General features: G+C 43.2%; 1 protein-coding gene across 1 annotated transcript in view; it reads right to left on the bottom strand.

Annotated features, from left to right (window-relative positions):
• Positions 1–241: 241 nt before the first annotated feature.
• LOC106582625 (charged multivesicular body protein 4b) overlaps positions 242–16877 on the bottom strand; it is a 52704-nt gene continuing 36068 nt past the window's right edge. Inside the window, exons 3-5 of the mRNA XM_014165851.2 lie at positions 2445–2559; positions 2014–2146; positions 242–1706 (exon numbers count right to left, since the gene is read on the bottom strand). Of these exons, the coding sequence (XP_014021326.1) occupies positions 1642–1706; positions 2014–2146; positions 2445–2559 (313 nt within the window). The 3' untranslated portion in view covers positions 242–1641. The remainder of the gene's footprint in view (positions 1707–2013; positions 2147–2444; positions 2560–16877) is intronic.

Below are 16877 nucleotides of genomic sequence, written 5' to 3'. Positions count from 1 at the left end.
ATTCTAAACAAAAATTGTATTAAATCTTTTCCATTTTTTCCATTTATTTTTTTATACATGCTACATAATCTCAGACTTTGTCAGCAGATGACTGTGGCCTAAGAATAGCCCTTGCACAACCATAACCCTTGACCTAACACTTACTATTACATGAACCTTGGCCCTCTCAATAGTATAGATCTCATCACAAGCTCTTGCCATAACTCTGACCAACAGTACTTGATAAAGGAATGCACAGATATTCTTAGTATTTTTTTTTTTAATTAACAAAAAAGCACATAATTTGTCAAAAGGTTTCATTTAGGCATACCATTAGAACAAGGGCAAGTTGTGATAGGCAGGGTAGGAAGACAGACCAAACAAAAACAGGAACCAGACTGCAAAAAACAGCCCCTTATACAAACACACAGAGCATGTCAGACATAACAAAATGCGGTCATAAAACATTAGTTACATTTAGACAGAAAAAATTGATTTGGGAGAAAAATGTAACATTTGAAAACATCTGAAGCACCACGGTGAACTATAAAATAGTGGGGTAAGTTCACAAACTCAGAAAAGCCATGATGTTAGGTTTATTTGACTGCCTGGAGTTGAAATACAATCAATTATCTCTTCCTACACACAACAGCATATCATAAAACAAAAAAATTACATAACTCTGAAAAGCCCAAACCCTAATATATATATTTTTTTAAACCTCATCTAGTGTTAATGTCTCTTAAAGATGAAAGTGAACAAACACACTCATAGAGGTACGCATACTGTCACTCACACAGTCACTTCAGTTGCACAAACCAGAACAGATATAGTACAAACATATTTCAAGAGAAATGTCATTGTGTTTGCAAAATGTAACTAGTTGTAGGTTCGGTTAGATTCATTCACTTCAAAGATACATAAACGTGTGAACCATTACCCAGAGAAGAATTTCAAGGACACCATGTGGAGTTTTCCTCATAGATATCTGCCTGTTTGAAAGCCAGAGTATCTGGAAGAATATAGTTAAATAAATCCAGTCAAAAGCTCATTTAAACCCAACAGCCCTGCAAATGGGAATCAAATTCTTCACGCTGGAAATTGATATTAATAAATATAATGTAAAATAGGTATATTTTAAATGTATATTTTTACAAACAGATTCAAGAACAGCTGATTGCCATTTGAACACATGACACTGATATTGTGCATAAACAACAAAAATGAATACAGGATATTGTAATATCTTGTTGCACTACACATTAACAGTATGAGGTATTAGAAATTCTACATGGAGGTTTTGAGGAGTCATTTTTATACTTTCTCTTCAAAATATATTCTGTGGGCTAAGAGGAGGAAATGCACCAACGCTTTACAGAAGAGAACGAGGTGAGGGACGCACAGAAAAACACACATTTTTAATTAGCCTTTTCTGTTTGGTTGCTCCAGAGATTTGGGGCTTTTGGTGGTGAAAGGTACAACATGCCATTGCCCATCTATAGGAGATTGAGCTTGGCATTAAGCGAAAGGTTGTCAAGTTGATGTTTAGTCTTTTTTTTTTTAAGTCTGTTTATTCTATTCCTTCCCCAAATACGAAAACACATCACACTAAACCATAGGCTTTCTTTTCCACCTATAGCAGCTATGGAGTAACAGCAGTGACTAGTTGGCGGCCCATGCTTCCAAATCCTTCATGTCTTCCTCGTCTTCCTCTTGCTTCTTCTGTACTGTAAGAATTAACCACATTCATTTAATAAAGTAAGTAAGATTTTTCAATCTGCCTATAAATTAAGACTGAAGTAGCATATGCTACAATGTCTGACAATTACATTGATTTTAAAGTGTTTCATGTTGGGTATCGCACCAAATTATTATTGTGTACATTTTCTCTCTCCCTCCCTCCCCATCTCCAGACAGTATTTTATAAACAACGGCATTGCAATGGTACATTAAATTCCTGGCAGTGATCTTAAGAGATATTAGCTAGCTTTAAAGGAGGCTAAGCTTGAGTGGCTAAGCCAACATATCCATTACCTGCTGGTCTTGCAGCAGAGGGTACATTTGAGGGTACATTTGGCAGCGGTACATTCTCTGTGCTTGCGATTTCTAGCAGGTTTTTGTCTAGTTCCTCTTGTTCCAGTTCTTCCAATTCTGCCAAGAGATCATCCTAAACAAACAAATAAAACGTCATTATGGGCTAGACAAGTCTATATATCCAAAGAAGATAAGGATACATTTAATAACAACAACGATAGTAGATGACTGCAGTCTGATTCGGTATGAGTTCTTGCTATCCGTGATCTTTGGGACGTCCCTACCCCATTGAAGTTGACATTTAAAATGGTTAAGGTTAAGGGTTGAAGTTAGGGTTCAGGGGAGGGACGTACCAATGATACCGAATTGCACTAACCCTTCGGTACGGGAAAATTGAGACATGCGCACTCAGCTTCTTAGCTTTAGCTTACTTCATCAAATTCCTCTCCGAACCCTACGGGTTTAGAAATAGCGTCAGAGATTTCTTGTGCCAGCTCCTGCTGCTCTGTGATGTCCTGCATTAAGTCGTCCACTTTGTCTATGTCCCTGTGGGCAAAAATAACAAAATACCATTTCATTTGCAATGGACATCATTCATAGCAAATTCAGGAAAGAAAAATAGTGGCATTCTGAAAGATTTTCTAGCACCAGCCATTTATGGACATTACTACACCATGAGCTGCAATGATGAAATTCCCAAACATTTACAAGATTTAGGATAGAGATATGGTAAATGAAAATCAACCTCACAGCAGAAATTGGTGTTTTATTACATTATTTATAATGCAAAGTGCCTGTCACAAATGTGAAGTATTAAAAGAAAGTTGCATGCTCTACAGTGCATCCAGAAAGTATTCACACCGCTTTATTTTTACAACATTTTGTGTTACAGCCTGAATTTGAAAATGATTAAATTGACATTGTTTGTCACAGATCTACACACAACACCCCATAATGTCAGTGAAATTTTGTTTGAAATTTTTCAAAATTAATATAAATGAAAAGCTGAAATGTCTAAATAAGTTCAGGAGTAAAAATGTGCTTAACAAACCACATAAGTTGCATGGACTCAATAATAGGTTTTTTTGAATGACTACCCCACACATACAATTATCTGTAAACCCTCAATCAATTATTGAATTGAAGGGCATCGATTGGTAAAAATTCAAAAAGCAGACATTGAATATCCCTTTGAGCATGGTGAAGTTACTAATTAGGCTTTGGATGGTGTATCAATACACCCAGTCACTACAAATATACAGGTGTCCTTCCTAACTCAGTTGCAGGAGAGGAAGGAACATGCTCAGGGACTTGACCATGAGATCAATGGTGATTTTAAAACAGTGTGTAAGTGTTGTGATATGAGAAAACAACAACATTGTAGTTACTCCACAATACTAACCTAAATAACAGAGTGAAAAGTAGGAAGCCTGTACAGAACACAAATATTCCAAAACATGCATCCTGTTTGCAACAAGGCACTTAAGTAATACTGCGGCAAAGAATGTGGGAAAGAAATTCACCTATTGTCCTGAATGCAAAGCGATATGTCTGAGGCAAATCCAAAACAACACATCACTGAGTACCACTCTCCAAATGTTATGCTTGTCATCAGCAAGGACTATGGAGATTTTTAGGGTAAAAAACAGAATACAGCTAAGCACAGGCTACATTTTTCACATTTTCTAAGTGCCCAAAAAAATTAGAGAACCATAGTGATTTCAATATTGTTTGGTGTTGTTGCACTACATGTAATGAGGACATGAAAAAGGGGTTCTTATGGTGTAACTGACCCTGTTCATTTCTGATTAATTTAGGATTTAGAATTGACCAAATCTCTGGACATTTTCAGAGGAATATTATTTTAAGTCAGAGAGGAATATTGCAAGAAACTACATAAGATTTATTTTGGTTAATATTCATTATTTATTTATAAAAATAAATAAAAATGTGTGTGTGGGGGGGGGGTTGAAATTGGAATCCTTTGCTCCAGACAAGGGCAATTCCAGGCATACAGCTGACATCTGAAATCTTCATCCCTAACTACAACGTTTTCAGACAAGATAGAACGACCAAAGGGGGCGGTGTTGCAATCTACTGCAGAGATAGCCTGCAGAGTTCTGTCCTGCTATCCAGGTCTGTACCCAAACAATTTGAACTTCTACTTTTAAAAATCCACCTCTCTAAAAAGTCTCTCACCGTTGCCGCCTGCTATAGACCACCCTCTGCCCCCAGCTGTGCTCTGGACACCATATGTGAACTGATTGCCCCCCATCTATCTTCAGAGCTCGTGCTACTAGGTGACCTAAACTGGGACATGCTTAACACCCCAGCCATCCTACAATCCAAGCTTGATGCCCTCAATCTCACACAAATGATTAATGAACCCACCAGGTACAACCCCAAAGCCACAAACACTGGCACCCTCATAGATATCATCCTAACCAACGTGCCCTCTAAATACACCTCTGCTGTTTTCAACCAAGATCTCAGCGATCACTGCCTCATTGCCTGCACCCGTAATGGGTCAGCGGTCAAACGACCTCCACTCATCACTGTCAAACGCTCCCTGAAACATTTCAACGAGCAAGCCTTTCTAATTGACCTGGCCCTGGTATCCTGGAAGGATATTGACCTCACCCCGTCAGTAGAGGATGCCTGGTTATTTTTTTAAATGCCTTCCTCACCATCTTAAATAAGCATGCCCCTTTCAAGAAATTTTTAACCAGGAACAGATATAGCCCTTGGTTCTCCCCAGACCTGACTGCCCTTAACCAACACAAAAATATCCTGTGGCGTTCTGCATTAGCATCGAACTGCCCCCGCGATATGCAACTTTTCAGGGAAGTTAGAAACCAATGCACACAGGCAGTTAGAAACGCCAAGGCTAGCTTTTTCAAACAGAAATTTGCTTCCTGCAACTCAAACTCTAAAAAGTTCTGGGACATTGTAAAGTCCATGGAGAATAAGAACACCTCCTCCCAGCTGCCCACTGCACTGAGGATAGGAAACTCTGTCAACACCGATAAGCCCACTATATTTGAGAATTTCAATAAGCATTTTTCTACGGCTGGCCATGCTTTCCACCTAACTACCCCATCTGCATTCAACAGCACTGCACCCCCCACAGCTACTCGCCCAAGCCTCCCCCATTTCTCCTTCTCCCAAATCCATTCAGCTGATGTTCTGAAAGAGCTGCAAAATCTGGACCCCTACAAATCAGCTGGGCCTGACAATCTGGACCCTTTCTTTCTAAAATTATCTGCCGAAATTATTGAAACCCCTATTACTAGCCTGTTCAACCTCTCTTTCGTGTCGTCTGAGATTCCCATAGATTACAAAGCAGCTGCTGTCATCCCCCTCTTCAAAGGAGGTGACACTCTTGACCCAAATTGCTACAGACCTATATCCATCCTACCCTGCCTTTCTAAGGTCTTTGAAAGCCAAGTCAACAAACAGATTACCGACCATTTCGAATCCCACCGCACCCTCTCCGCTATGCAATCTGGTTTCAGAGCTGGTCATGGGTGCACCTCAGCCACGCTCAAGGTCCTAAACGACATCGTAACCGCCATCGATAAGAAACAATACTGTGCTGCCGAATTCATTGACCTGGCCAAAGCTTTTGACTCTGTTAATCACCACATCCTCATCGGCAGACTCAGTAGCCTTGGTTTCTCAAACGATTGCGTCGCCTGGTTCACCAACTACTTCTCTGATAGAGTTCAGTGTGTCAAATCGGAGGGCCTGCTGTCCGGACCTCTAGCAGTCTCTATGGGGGTACCACAGGGTTCAATTCTTGGGCCAACTCTTTTCTCTATATACATCAATGATGTCGCTCTTGCTGCTGGTGAATCTCTGATCCACCTCTACGCAGACGACACCATTCTGTATACTTCTGGCCCTTCTTTGGACACTGTTAACAACCCTCCAGACGAGCTTCAATGCCATACAACTCTCCTTCCGTGGTCTCCAACTGCTCCTAAATACAAGTAAAACTAAATGCATGCTCTTCAACCGATCGCTGCCTGCACCTGCCCGCCTGTCCAGCATCACTTCTCTGGACGGTTCTGACTTAGAATTTGTGGACAACTACAAATACCTAGGTGTCTGGTTAGACTGTAAACTCTCCTTCCAGACTCACATCAATCATCTCCAATCCAAAGTTAAATCTAGAATTGGCTTCCTATTTCGCAAAACAAAGCATCCTTCACTCATGCTGCCAAACTTACCCTCGTAAAACTGACCATCCTACCAATCCTCGACTTCGGCGATGTCATTTACAAAATAGCCTCCAATACCCTACTCAACAAGCTGGATGCACTCTATCACAGTGCCATCCGTTTTGTCACCAAAGCCCCATATACTACCCACCACTGCGACCTGTACGCTCTCGTTGGCTGGCCTTCGCTTCATAATCGTCGCCAAATACATTGGCTCCAGGTCATCTACAAGACCCTGCTAGGTAAAGTCCCCCCTTATCTCCGCTCACTGGTCACCATAGCAGCACCCACCTGTAGCACGCGCTCCAGCAGGTATATCTCTCTGGTCACCCCTAAAGCGAACTCCTCCTTTGGTCGTCTCTCCTTCCAGTTCTCTGCTGCCAATGACTGGAACGAACTACAAACATCTCTGAAACTGGAAACACTTATCTCCCTCACTAGCTTTAAGCACCAGCTATCAGAGCAGCTCCCAGATCACTGCACCTGTACATAGCCCATCTATAATTTTGCCCAAACTACTACCTCTTCCCCTACTTTATTTATTTATTTTGCTCCTTTGCACCATATTATTTATATTTTAACTTTGAACTTTCTTCAAATAACAAATCTACCATTCCAGTGTTTTACTTGCTATACTTTATTTACTCTGCCACCATGGCCTTTTTTGCCTTTACCTCCCTTATCTCACATCATTTGCTCACATTGTATATAGTCTTATTTTTTTTCTATTGTATCATTGATTGTATGTTGTTTTTACTCCATGTGTAACTCTGTGTTTTTGTATGTTGTCGAACTGCTTTGCTTTATCTTGGCCAGGTCGCAATTGTAAATGAGAACTTGTTCTCAACTTGCCTACCTGGTTAAATAAAGGTGAAATAAATAAAAAATAAAAACATGGAAATGAATAATATTGAAAATATTTAGAAAATTCCAAAAGCTAAGCTTTCCCCTCATACAATCCCCCTAAATGTGAATTGTCCTGACATTCAAGAATCCCTGATGCAGTGCATTTGGAAAGCATTCAGACCAGTTGAGACCCAGTGACTTTTTCCACATTTTGTTCATTTACAGCCTTCCTCTAAAATGTATTAAATAATTTCCCCCCCCATCAATCTAAAACACAATACCCCATAACAACAAAGTGAAAACATTTTTTTTTTTGCACATTTATTAAAAATTAAAAACTGAAATACCTTATTTCCATAAGTAATCAGACCCTTTGCTATGATACTCGAAATGTAGCTTTAACTTAACAGGTGCATCCTGTTTCCATTGACCATCCTTGAGATGTTTCTACAACTTGATTGGAGTCCAGCTGTGGAAAATTCAATTGATTGGACAATGGATCAGATCAGCTTGGCAATGGCTGACAATAACCAGACCTTCTCTCACCCTCAGAGGGGAGGAGGGAACTGGTGTGGGGGTTTTGACACCTCCACACCCGGTCGTAAATTTAAGTAGAAGGCACTTTCTCCCCCTTAAGTATCAACAAAAGGAATGACTATGTTTCACAGACAGTTTTCCCTTTTCAACTCTAACACGGTCAAACGTGGATAATGGAACAATATTTCTAACAATGTGGGGAATGGTCCATGGGGAACTATAGAAAACTCATATGGGTTTTCATTTTGTGATGTCATAAAAAATTGTAGGGACAAAATACTGTAACTTGGAATGTATATCCCCTTTATCTGTCACGTTTCCATCCAATACGTTGTGCATTTATTATGAAAAATGATTAACCTCTAGGGTAGGGGGCAGTATTTGCACGGCCGGATAAAAAACGTATGCGCCGAATACAACAAGTGTAGACCTTAGCGTGAAATGCTGACTGACAAGCCCTTAACCTGTTGGGGATAGGGGGCAGTATTTACACGGCCAGATAAAAAACGTACCCGATTTAATCTGGTTACTACTCCTGCCCAGTAACTAGAATATGCATATAAGTATTGGCTTTGGATAGAAAACACCCTAAAGTTTCTAAAACTGTTTGAATGGTGTCTGTGAGTATAACAGAACTCATATGGCAGGCAAAAACCTGAGAAGATTCCAAACAGGAAGTGCCCTCTCTGACCATTTCTTGGCCTTCTACACTCTCTTTATTGAAAAGTGAGGATCTCTGCTATAACGTGACACTTCCTACGGCTCCCATAGGCTCTCAGAAGGCGGCAAAACGTTGAATGATGACTTTGCAGGCCATGGCTGAAAAACAGTAGCGCATTTGGATAGTGGTCGATCAGAGAACAATGAGACTGGGGGCGCGTGCACGAGCCGACACCATGTTTTTCTTTTTTTGTTTTTAACCGAATACAGGGTTTCCCGGTCGGAATATTATCGCTTTTTTACGAGAAAAATTGCATAAAAATTGATTTTAAACAGCGGTTGACATGCTTCGAAGTACGGTAATGGAATATTTCGATATTTTTTGTCACGAAACGCGTCGGGCGCGTCACCCTTCGTCACCCTTCGGATAGTGTCTTGAACGCACGAACAAAACAGAGGATATTTGAACATAACTATGGATTATTTTGAACCAAACCAACATTTGTTATTGAAGTAGAAGTCCTGGGAGTGCATTCTGACGAAGATCATCAAGGTTAGTGCTGCATTTAGCTGTGGTTTGGGTTTATGTGACATTATATGCTAGCTTGAAAAATGGGTATCTGATTATTTCTGGCTGGGTACTCTGCTGACATTATCTAATGTTTTGCTTTCGTTGTAAAGCCTTTTTGAAATCGGACAGTGTGGTTAGATTAACGAGAGTCTTGTCTTTAAAATGGTGTAAAATAGTAATATGTTTGAGAAATTGAAGTAATAGCATTTCTAAGGTATTTGAATATCGCGCCACGGGATTCCACTGGCTGTTGAGTAGGTGGGACGATTTCGTCCCACATACCCTAGAGAGGTTAAAGTATTTTTGTTAAGATAGGAATGTGATTTTAGGAGAGATAAGAGAATCCATCTCAGAGAGCATGTCAGACTGACGAAACAATCCCCTTTTGACGAGGGTGCATAAAAAGCATTGCCAAGATTAGACCAGGAAATGTGAGGCGGGTCATGACACCTGTCTATATAAGGTCCCACAGTTCACAGTGCATGTCAGACCAAAAACCAAGCCATGATGTTAAAGGAATTGGCCGTAGAGCTCAGAGACAGGATTGTGTCGAGACACTGATCTGGGGAAGGGTACCAAAACATTTCTGCAGCATTGACGGTCCCGAAGAACAGAGTTCTCCATAATTCTTAAAACCTGTTTGGGATAGGTGGCAGTATTTTCACGGGCTGGATAAAAAAACGTACCCAATTTAATCTGGTTACTACTCCTGCCCAGAAACTAGAATATGCATATAATTAGTATATTTGGATAGAAAACACTCTAAAGTTTCTAAAACTGTTTGAATGGTGTCTGAGTAAAACAGAACTCATATGGCAGGCCAAAACCCGAGAAGATTCCATACAGGAAGTGCCCTGTCTGACAATTTGTTTTCCTTCTGTTGCATCTCTATCGAAAATACAGCATCTGTGCTGTAACGTGACATTTTCTAAGGCTTCCAATGGCTCTCAGAAGGCGCCAGAAAGTGGAATGAGGTGTCTGCAGTCTCTGGGCGAAGAACAGCAGGAGATTTTGTTACTGGTCAGCCTGGGAACAGTGACACTGGAGATGCGCGTTCATGAGGATTCTCCATTTTTTTCTTTCAGCCTTTGAATGAATACAACGTCGCCCGGTTGGAATATTGTCGCTATTTTACGAGAAAAATAGCATACAAATTGATTTTAAACAGCGTTTGACATGCTTCGAAGTACGGTAATGGAATATTTTGAAATTTGTCACGAAATACGCTCGCGCATCACCCTTCGGATTGTGACCTGAATGCACGAACAAAACGGAGCCATTTCAATATAACTATGGATTATTTGGAAACAAAACAGCATTTGTTGTTGAAGTAGAAGTCCTGGGAGTGCATTCTGACGAAGAACAGAAAAGGTAATCCAATTTTTCTAATAGTAAATCTGAGTTTAGTGAGCACCAAACTTGGTGGGTGTCAAATTAGCTAGCCTGTGATGGCCGAGTTATCTACTCAGAATATTGCAAAATGTGCTTTCGCCGAAAAGCTATTTTAAAATCTGACACAGCGATTGCATAAAGGAGTTCTGTATCTATAATTCTTAAAATAATTGTTACGTATTTTGTGAACGTTTATCGTGAGTAATGTAGTAAATTCACCGGTAGTTTGCGGTGGGTATGGTAGTTCTGAACATCACATGCTAATGTAAAAAGCTGTTTTTTTATATAAATATGAACTTGATTGAACAAAACATGCATGTATTGTATAACATAATGTCCTAGGAGTGTTAGTGCTGCATTTAGCTGTGGTTTTGGTTTTTGTGACATATATGCTTGCTTTGAAAATGGCTGTGTGATTATTTCTGGCTGGGTACATTTACATTTAAGTCATTTAGGAGACGCTCTTATCCAGAGCGACTTACAAATTGGTGCATTCACCTTATAATATCCAGTGGAACAACCACTTTACAATAGTGCATCTAAATCTTTTAAGGGGGGGTTAGAAGGATTACTTTATCCTATCCCAGGTATTCCTTGAAGAGGTGGGGTTTCAGGTGTCTCCGGAAGGTGGTGATTGACTCCGCTGTCCTGGCGTCGTGAGGGAGCTTGTTCCACCATTGGGGTGCCAGAGCAGCGAACAGTTTTGACTGGGCTGAGCGGGAACTGTGCTTCCTCAGAGGTAGGGAGGCGAGCAGGCCAGAGGTGGATGAACGGAGTGCCCTTGTTTGGGTGTAGGGCCTGATCAGAGCCTGAAGGTACGGAGGTGCCGTTCCCCTCACAGCTCCGTAGGCAAGCACCATGGTCTTGTAGCGGATGCGAGCTTCGACTGGAAGCCAGTGGAGAGAGCGGAGGAGCGGGGTGACGTGAGAGAACTTGGGAAGGTTGAACACCAGACGGGCTGCGGCGTTCTGGATGAGTTGTAGGGGTTTAATGGCACAGGCAGGGAGCCCAGCCAACAGCGAGTTGCAATAATCCAGACGGGAGATGACAAGTGCCTGGATTAGGACCTGCGCCGCTTCCTGTGTGAGGCAGGGTCGTACTCTGCGAATGTTGTAGAGCATGAACCTACTCTCCTGACATAATCTAATGTTTTGCTTTCGCTATAAAGCCTTTTTGAAATCGGACAATGTGGTTAGATTAACCTGTTAGGGCTAGGGGGCAGTATTGACACGGCCGGATAAAAAACGTACCCGATTTAATATGGTTACTACTCCTGCCCAGTAACTAGAATATGCATATAATTTGGCTTTGGATAGAAAACACCCTAAAGTTTCTAAAACTGTTTGAATGGTGTCTGTGAGTATAACAGAACTCAAATGGCAGGCCAAAACCTGAGAAGATTCCATGCAGGAAGTGGCCTGTCTGAGAAGTTGTGTTTCATCTTGGCTCTTTTTATTGAAGACTGAGGATCTTTGCTCTAACGTGACACTTCCTACGGCTCCCATAGGCTCTCAGAGCCCGGGAAAAAGCAGAGCGATATCGAGGCAGCCTCTGGCTGAAACACATTATCGCTTTTGGCAAGTGGCCGATCAGAGTACTATGGGCTTAGGCGCGTGCCCGAGTCGACCGAATGCTTTATTTTCTTTCGTCTGTTTACCTAAACGCAGATTCCCGGTCGGAATATTATCGCTTTTTTATGAGAAAAATGGCATAAAAATTGATTTTACATTTACATTTAAGTCATTTAGCAGACGCTCTTATCCAGAGCGACTTACAAAATGGTGCATTCACCTTATGATATCCAGTGGAACAACCACTTTACAATAGTGCATCTAAATCTTTTTAGGGGGGGGTTAGAAGGATTACTTTATCCTATCCTAGGTATTCCTTAAAGAGGTGGGGTTTCAGGTGTCTCCGGAAGGTGGTGATTGACTCCGCTGTCCTGGGGTCGTGAGGGAGCTTGTTCCACCATTGGGGTGCCAGAGCAGCGAACAGTTTTGACTGGGCTGAGCGGGAACTGTGCTTCCTCAGAGGTAGGGGGGCCAGCAGGCCAGTGGTGGATGAACGCAGTGCCCTTGTTTGGGTGTAGGGCCTGATCAGAGCCTGAAGGTATGGAGGTGCCGTTCCCTTCACAGCTCCGTAGGCAATCACCATGGTCTTGTAGCGGATGCGAGCTTCGACTGGAAGCCAGTGGAGAGAGCGGAGGAGCGGGGTGACGTGAGAGAACTTGGGAAGGTTGAACACCAGACGGGCTGCGGCGTTCTGGATGAGTTGTAGGGGTTTAATGGCACAGGCAGGGAGCCCAGCCAACAGCGAGTTGCAGTAATCCAGACGGGAGATGACAAGTGCCTGGATTAGGACCTGCGCCGCTTCCTGTGTGAGGCAGGGTCGTACTCTGCGAATGTTGTAGAGCATGAACCTACAGGATCGGGTCACCGCCTTGATGTTAGTGGAGAACGACAGGGTGTTGTCCAGGATCACGCCAAGGTTCTTAGCACTCTGGGAGGAGGACACAAGGGAGTTGTCAACCGTGATGGCGAGATCATGGAACGGGCAGTCCTTCTCCGGGAGGAAGAGCAGCTCCGTCTTGCCGAGGTTCAGCTTGAGCTGGTGATCCGTCATCCACACTGATATGTCTGACAGACATGCAGAGATGCGATTCGCCGCCTGGTTATCAGAAGGGGGAAAGGAGAAGATTAATTGTGTGTCGTCTGCATAGCAATGATAGGAGAGACCATGTGAGGATATGACAGAGCCAAGTGACTTGGTGTATAGCGAGAATAGGAGAGGGCCTAGAACAGAGCCCTGGGGGACACCAGTGGTGAGAGCGCATGGTGCGGAGACAGATTCTCGCCACGCCACCTGGTAGGAGCGACCTGTCAGGTAGGACGCAATCCAAGCGTGGGCCGCGCCGGAGATGCCCAACTCGGAGAGGGTGGAGAGGAGGATCTGATGGTTCACAGTATCAAAGGCAGCAGATAGGTCTAGAAGGATGAGAGCAGAGGAGAGAGAGTTAGCTTTAGCAGTGCGGAGAGCCTCCGTGACACAGAGAAGAGCAGTCTCAGTTGAATGCCCAGTCTTGAAACCTGACTGATTAGGATCAAGAAGGTCATTCTGAGAGAGATAGCAGGAGAGCTGGCCAAGGACGGCACGTTCAAGAGTTTTGGAGAGAAAAGAAAGAAGGGATACTGGTCTGTAGTTGTTGACATCGGAGGGATCGAGTGTAGGTTTTTTCAGAAGGGGTGCAACTCTCGCTCTCTTGAAGACGGAAGGGACGTAGCCAGCGGTCAAGGATGAGTTGATGAGCGAGGTGAGGAAGGGGAGAAGGTCTCCGGAAATGGTCTGGAGAAGAGAGGAGGGGATAGGGTCAAGTGGGCAGGTTGTTGGGCGGCCGGCCGTCACAAGACGCGAGATTTCATCTGGAGAGAGAGGGGAGAAAGAGGTCAAAGCACAGGGTAGGGCAGTGTGAGCAGGACCAGCGGTGTCGTTTGACTTAGCAAACGAGGATCGGATATCGTCAACCTTCTTTTCAAAATGGTTGACGAAGTCATCCGCAGAGAGGGAGGAGGGGGGGAGGAACATTCAGGAGGGAGGAGAAGGTGGCAAAGAGCTTCCTAGGGTTAGAGGCAGATGCTTGGAATTTAGAGTGGTAGAAAGTGGCTTTAGCAGCAGAGACAGAAGAGGAAAATGTAGAGAGGAGGGAGTGAAAGGATGCCAGGTCCGCAGGGAGGCGAGTTTTCCTCCATTTCCGCTCGGCTGCCCGGAGCCCTGTCCTGTGAGCTCGCAATGAGTCCTCGAGCCACGGAGCAGGAGAGGAGGACCTAGCCGGCCTGGAGGATAGGGGACAGAGAAAATCAAAGGATGCAGAAAGGGAGGAGAGGAGGGTTGAGGAGGCAGAATCAGGAGATAGGTTGGAGAAGGTTTGAGCAGAGGGAAGAGATGATAGGATGGAAAAGGAGAGAGTAGCGGGAGAGAGAGAGCGAAGGTTGGGACGGCGCAATACCATCCGAGTAGGGGCAGAGTGTTGGATGAGAGCGAGAGGGAAAAGGATACAAGGTAGTGGTCGGAGACTTGGAGGGGAGTTGCAATGAGATTAGTGGAAGAACAGCATCTAGTAAAGATGAGGTCAAGCGTATTGCCTGCCTTGTGAGTAGGGGGGGAAGGTGAGAGGGTGAGGTCAAAAGAGGAGAGGAGTGGAAAGAAGGAGGCAGAGAGGAATGAGTCAAAGGTAGACGTGGGGAGGTTAAAGTCACCCAGAACTGTGAGAGGTGAGCCATCCTCAGGAAAGGAACTTATCAAGGCGTCAAGCTCATTGATGAACTCTCCAAGGGAACCTGGAGGGCGATAAATGATAAGGATGTTAAGCTTGAAAGGGCTGGTAACTGTGACAGCATGGAATTCAAATGAGGAGATAGACAGATGGGTCAGGGGAGAAAGAGAGAATGTCCACTTGGGAGAGATGAGGATTCCAGTGCCACCACCCCGCTGGCTCGATGCTCTAGGGGTATGCGAGAACACGTGGGCAGACGAAGAGAGAGCAGTAGGAGTAGCAGTGTTATCTGTGGTAATTTTAAACAGCGGTTGACATGCTTCGAAGTACGGTAATGGAATATTTAGAAAATTTTTGTCACGAATTGCGCCATGCTCGTCACCCTTATTTACCCTTTCGGATAGTGTCTTGAACGCACGAACAAAACGCCGCTGTTTGGATATAACTATGGATTATTTCGAACCAAACCAACATTTGTTATTGAAGTAGAAGTCCTGGGAGTGCATTCTGACGAAGACAGCAAAGGTAATAACATTTTTCTTATAGTAAATCTGACTTTGGTGAGTGCTAAACTTGCTGGGTGTCTAAATAGCCCGGCATCACAGGGCTAGCTATCTACTGAGAATATTGCAAAATGTGCTTTCACCGAAAAGCTATTTTAAAATCGGACATATCGAGTGCATAGAGGAGTTCTGTATCTATAATTCTTAAAATAATTGTTATGCTTTTTGTGAACGTTTATCGTGAGTAATTTAGTAAATTCACCGGAAGTGTTCGGTGGGAATGCTAGTCACATGCTAGTCACATGCTAATGTAAAAAGCTGGTTTTTGATATAAATATGAACTTGATTGAACAAAACATGCATGTATTGTATAACATAATGTCCTAGGGTTGTCATCTGATGAAGATCATCAAAGGTTAGTGCTGCATTTAGCTGTGGTTTGGGTTTATGTGACATTATATGCTAGCTTGAAAAATGGGTGTCTGATTATTTCTGGCTGGGTACTCTGCTGACATAATCTAATGTTTTGCTTTCGTTGTAAAGCCTTTTTGAAATCGGACAGTGTGGTTAGATTAACGAGAGTCTTGTCTTTAAAATGGTGTAAAATAGTCATATGTTTGAAAAATTGAAGTTTTTGCATTTTTGAGGTTTTTGAATAACGCGCCACGGGATTACACTGGCTGTTACGTAGGTGGGACGATTTGGTGCCACCTACCCTAGAGAGGTTAACGAGAGTCTTGTCTTTAAAATGGTGTAAAATAGTCATATGTTTGAGAAATTGAAGTTATAGCATTTTTAAGGTATTTGTATTTCGCGCCACGCTCTACCATTGGATATTGGTGAGGCGTTCCGCTAGCGGAACGTCTGTCCCTAAAAAGTTAAATGGAAGAAGTTTGGAACCACTAAGACTCTTCCTAGAGCTGGCCGCCCAGCCAAACTGAGCAATCGGGGAAGGAGAGCCTTGGTCAGGGAGATGTTTATGGTCACTCTGACAGAGCTCCAGAGTTCTTCTGTGGAGATGGGAGAACCTTCCAGAAGGACAACCATCTCTGCAGCACTCCACGAATCAGGCCTTTATGGTAGAGTGGCCAGACGGAAGCCACTCCTCAGTAAAAGGCACATGACAACCCACTTGGAGTTTGCCAAAAGGGACCTAAAGACTCTCAGACCATGAGAAACAAGATTATCTTGTTTGATAAAACCAAGATTGCACTCTTTGGCCTGAATGCCAAGCGACATGTCTGGAGGAAACCTGGCACCATCCCTACGGTGAAGAACTGTTGGTGGCAGCATAATGCTGTGAGGATGTTTTTCAGCACCAGGGACTGTGAGACTAGTCAGGATCAAGGGAAAGATGAACAAAGCAAAGTACAGAGAGATCCTTAATGAAAACCTGCTCCAGAGCACTCAGGACCTCAGACTGGGGCGAAGGTTCCCCTTCCAACAGGATAACGACCCTAAGCACACAGCCAAGACAATGGAGGAGTGGCTTCGGGACAAGTCTCTGAATGTCCTTGAGTGGCCCAGCCAGAGCCCAAACTTGAACCCAATCGAACATCTCTGGAGACCTGAAAATAGCTGTGCAGCGACGCTCCCCATCCATCCCGACAGAGCTTGAGGGGTTCTGCAGAGAAGAATGGAGAAACTCCCCAAATACAGGTGTGCCAAGCTTGTAGTGTCATACCCAAGAAGACGAGGCTGTAATCCCTACCAAAGGTGCTTCAACAAAGTACTGAGTAAAAGGTCTGAATACTTATGTTAATGTATTATTTGTTTTTTTAATTGTTAATATATTTGCAAAAAGATCTAAAAACCTGTTTTTGCTTCGTCATTATGGGGTATTGTGTGAAGATTGAGGGTGA

The sequence above is a fragment of the Salmo salar genome, chromosome ssa22, assembly GCF_905237065.1.
Source record: "Salmo salar chromosome ssa22, Ssal_v3.1, whole genome shotgun sequence".
Lineage (NCBI taxonomy): Eukaryota > Metazoa > Chordata > Actinopteri > Salmoniformes > Salmonidae > Salmo > Salmo salar.
Note: the sequence above shows the minus strand (reverse complement) of the source record. Positions and strands in the feature narration are given on the sequence as shown.